This window comes from Lactuca sativa, chromosome 7 (genome assembly GCF_002870075.4).
Source record: "Lactuca sativa cultivar Salinas chromosome 7, Lsat_Salinas_v11, whole genome shotgun sequence".
In the NCBI taxonomy this organism is placed as follows: domain Eukaryota; kingdom Viridiplantae; phylum Streptophyta; class Magnoliopsida; order Asterales; family Asteraceae; genus Lactuca; species Lactuca sativa.
This window is the reverse complement of record NC_056629.2, coordinates 161,795,267-161,799,410: the sequence shown is the minus strand read 5'-3', so window position 1 is coordinate 161,799,410 and position 4,144 is coordinate 161,795,267. Positions and strand designations below refer to the sequence as shown.

At 34.8% G+C, this 4,144-nt stretch overlaps 1 protein-coding gene across 1 annotated transcript; it reads left to right on the top strand.

The window, feature by feature from the left end:
* Positions 1-715: 715 nt before the first annotated feature.
* On the top strand, positions 716-1,588 carry LOC111895629 (uncharacterized). Its single transcript, XM_023891705.1, has one exon. The coding sequence runs from the start codon at positions 716-718 to the stop codon at positions 1,586-1,588; it is 873 nt and encodes a 290-aa protein (XP_023747473.1).
* Positions 1,589-4,144: the final 2,556 nt, after the last annotated feature.

The following is a 4,144-nucleotide window of genomic DNA, read 5'->3' as shown; positions in this document are numbered from 1 at the left end:
ATATAACGTGAATGTTGTAACCTTGTAGGTCGCCACTAATGGTGGTTTTTCTTGTAGTGTACCCCATACTTGCTATCCTCTATCCGTTACCGGTTAGTTTTACAGAACACGTCTATGTAATATACATTGATTAGTAATAAATAATATTAATGTTGATTTTGACACGATTCAATGTGAATTTAGTGTGTCCATTTTGAACATCGTCGTGAATATTAGACATCGGACACAACAGGAATTCCGAAACAACACAAACATTCATTGTATTACATTAATTAGTTGATATGTGCTTCACGGTCTTGACTCATTGAATTCATACCAATATGAAAATATAAAAAGGTAAAATTTTTAATATGAAGCTTCCATAGTTGATCTTTTTAACGTGGACGAAGTAAAACATAATGTTCCAAAAGTAAGTAAAGTAATTTCTAACTTGAATTGTGTAATATGATATAAGTTGTAGCATAAAACTAGATTATAATTTAATAGTGAAATCTGAATTTTATTAGATAGGTTTCAAAAATTTAGTAATTAAACCATTTAGATAAAACATATCTAGATTAGTTAGATTTTAATTAAGAATACATAAGAAGATAGAGATAAGATAAATAATTTGAAATTTGAAATTCGAAATATTTGTATATAATCCTTATTTTTCTCATTTGTTCCTATTTAATCTACTAGGGTTTTCAAATGCATGTTCTGCTAAAGCAATATCATGGAGGCCACACCAGCTACTTCCCGCCTTGAAATCGATCCATCTGCTAGGGGTTTCAAATGTTCTTCTAAAGCTATATCAATGGAGGCAACACAAGCTACTTCCCGCCTTGAAATCGATCCATCTGCTATGGCTTTCAAACGCTCTTCTAAAGCAATATCAATGGAGGCAACACAAGCTACTTCCCGCCTTGAAATCGATCCATCTGCTAGGGCTTTCAAACGTTCTTCTAAAGCAATATCAATGGAGGCAACACAAGCTACTTCTCACCTTGAAATCGACCCACTAAACTACACTATTTCACTGCCGCTGCCGGTAGTTCCACCAGCCGCCGCACCCCGCACCCGTAGAAATGGAAGACAAGCTCCACGTCATGGTAAATCACCAACTATCCCGCCGCCGTTCCCATGGGCAACCAACCACCGTGCCACTGTCCACAGCATCAAACACCTGACGGACGCCGGCATCAACGTCATCTCCGGCAACATGCACTGCAAGCGATGTGACAGGCAGTACAAGATCGAATACGATCTGAAACAAAAGTTTCATGACATTGCATGTTATGTTGCGGAGAACAAATACAAGTTCCGTGAAAGAGCTCCGGCGACATGGATGAATCCGGTTCTACCAAAGTGCAATCACTGTGGTCAAGATAATGTTATGAAGCCGGTGATGGCGGAGAAGAAGAAAGAGATTAACTGGCTGTTCTTGCTTCTTGGACAGATGCTTGGGTGTTGTACTTTGGAGCAGTTGAAGTACTTCTGTAAGCATACTAAGAATCATCGAACTGGGGCCAAAGATAGGGTTCTGTTCTTGACGTATTTAGGGTTGTGTAAGCAAGTCGACCCCAATGGACCCTTTGAGCGTGAATGATCACATTGATCAATCTTGATTAATTACTAGAGTATTTACTTTGATTCATGAGAGTGTCTGCTATATATATCTAACTCACAAACCTTATGTTAGTGAGTACTTCTATCATATGTATTATATTGTTTTAGTATGAATCTTATCATAGCTCGTGTTTAGGATTCAGTTTTTTATTGTTGTTTCTAGCTGGTTTTATTAGCTTACTTATTCATATAATATCGATGTAAAACGTCTTTTATATATGAAGGTGAAAATAGTACTCCATGTTTGTGTCATTCGTTTTGTTTGCTAATGTAAAAATGTTTCTATGCTCGGTTATTTAAATCGTGTTAATAGGTTTGTTAACTAAGAGTGTGCTTGAGATTTTATTTTAAAGTTAAAAAGCATTTTTATAAATATGGGAAAATGATTTTTTCTAAATGTGTTTATTCACTTATGAATATAGAAAAATATTTTTTTTTAAATGTTTGGATTAGTTTTTATAGTTATAAAAGTTAAAAGTTCAATAAGTTAAAAAGTGTTTTGTTTAATTTTGTCTTTTATCTATTTGTAAACATAATAAGTCACAAGTAACAAGTTGTTTAAAAAAGTTAAACACTGTGACTTCTTGAAATCATTTTTTCAAAGACTAAACAAAAAATTGTTTTAAAATGTCTTTTTCTATATCCATATATTTTTATTTTTATTTTTTGTTTAGATGAACATTCAAACACTCTTTAAGATAAAACTTATACATCGACTAGAACTAGATTATACTACTATATTTTAATAAATTTAGAGAAGTGAAAACGTGTTTTTCATTATTCAACAATCGATTTACAGAGGAGATTATATAGGATCTGAACACTAAACTGAAATCCTAGAATCCAGTAAACATTTAAACAGGATAACTATAAGATAAATAAAGATAACTATAGGAAAGATAAAGATAATAACTATCCTTAATCTTAATACTCCTTCTCAAGTTGGAGTGTGTAAGTCACGAACACCCAACTTGCCACGTAGAAATTTGAACCGATATGCACCAAGAGCCTTAGTGAAAATATCTGCAACCTAAAAATCAGAACGTACAACAAAAGTTTTAATCTCCCCACTGTTTACTCTTTCTCGCATAAAATAACAGTCCATCTCAACGTGTTTTGTTCGTTCGTGATAAACTGGATTAGCTGCAATGTGTCTAGCTGCTTCATTGTCACACATAAGAGGAGTTGAGCCACTTTGCACAACATCCAAATCTTGAAGAAGCCACCTGAGCCATAAAACTTCACATATAGTACTTGCCATCGACCTATATTCTGATTCCGCTGAAGATCTAGACACTACTGTTTGCTTTTTCGTTCTCCAGGAAATTGGTGATACTCCAAGAGTAATGAAATATCCCGTGCATGACCTTATAGTAGTTGGACAACTTAACCAACTAGCATCATAATAGGCCATAAGATATAAAGAACCAGCTGAAGGAAGATATAAACCTTTGACCTGGTGTACCTTTCAAATACTGTAGGACTCTGTGAGCAGCATCCATATGTGATTTTCTAGGGTTGCTCAAGAATTGACTTAGTTGGTTCACTGCAAATGTTATATCAGGTCGAGTAAATGTGAGGTAAAGTAGATGTCCCACTAATCTTCTATAATGTGAGGCATCAACTTCTGGGCTTTCATCATCTTTTATTAGCTTAACATTCTGTTCCATCGGAAAATTACTAGGCTTGCTTGTAGAAACACCACAATCTTCTAGAATGTCAAGGGTGTATTTTCTTTGACTTATCACGAAACCTTCCTTCGACCGAGCAATTTCAATACCAAGAAAATATTTTAGAGGACCCAAATCTTTAATTCTAAACCTATTCTGCAAATGTTTTTTCACCTCATTTATTTTATTGATGTCATTTCCCATTAACATGACGTCATCAACATAAATGAGGGCAACAATATGGACATAACACATCCTAAATATGAACATAAAATGGTCTGCCTTGCTTTGTAGAAAGCCTATCTCCACAAGAGCTTTTGTAAACTTTTGGTACCAATTCCTTGAAGCTTGACGAAGACCATAGATAGACTTGTGTAATTTAGATACCCGATTTTCAACCTTTTCACGAAAACCTTGAGGCACCTTCATGTAAACATCTTCTTCTAGATCACCATGCAAGAAGGCGTTATTTAAGTCAATCTGGTGTACTTCCCATTCTTTCTTTGCAGTAACAGCCAAAGCACATCTAACAGTCATGAGCTTAGCTACTGGGGAAAAAGTTTCATGAAAATCGACACCTTTTATTTGAGTGTATCCTTTTGCTACCAATCGAGCTTTGAACCTTTCTACTTCTCCATTAGGTTTATATTTAATCTTATAAACCCATTTTGAGTCAATGGCTTTCTTTCCCTTTGGAAGTTCCATTAAGGACCAAGTACCATTTTCTTCAAGTGCAGTAATCTCCTTTTTCATTGCCTCTATCCATCTTGGATCTTTCATAGCTTGAGAGAAATCTCTTGGTTCATTGTTTGAAGTTTTTGCTGCTAAGAACACTCGATGTGTTTTTGAAAATTTATCATAAGAAA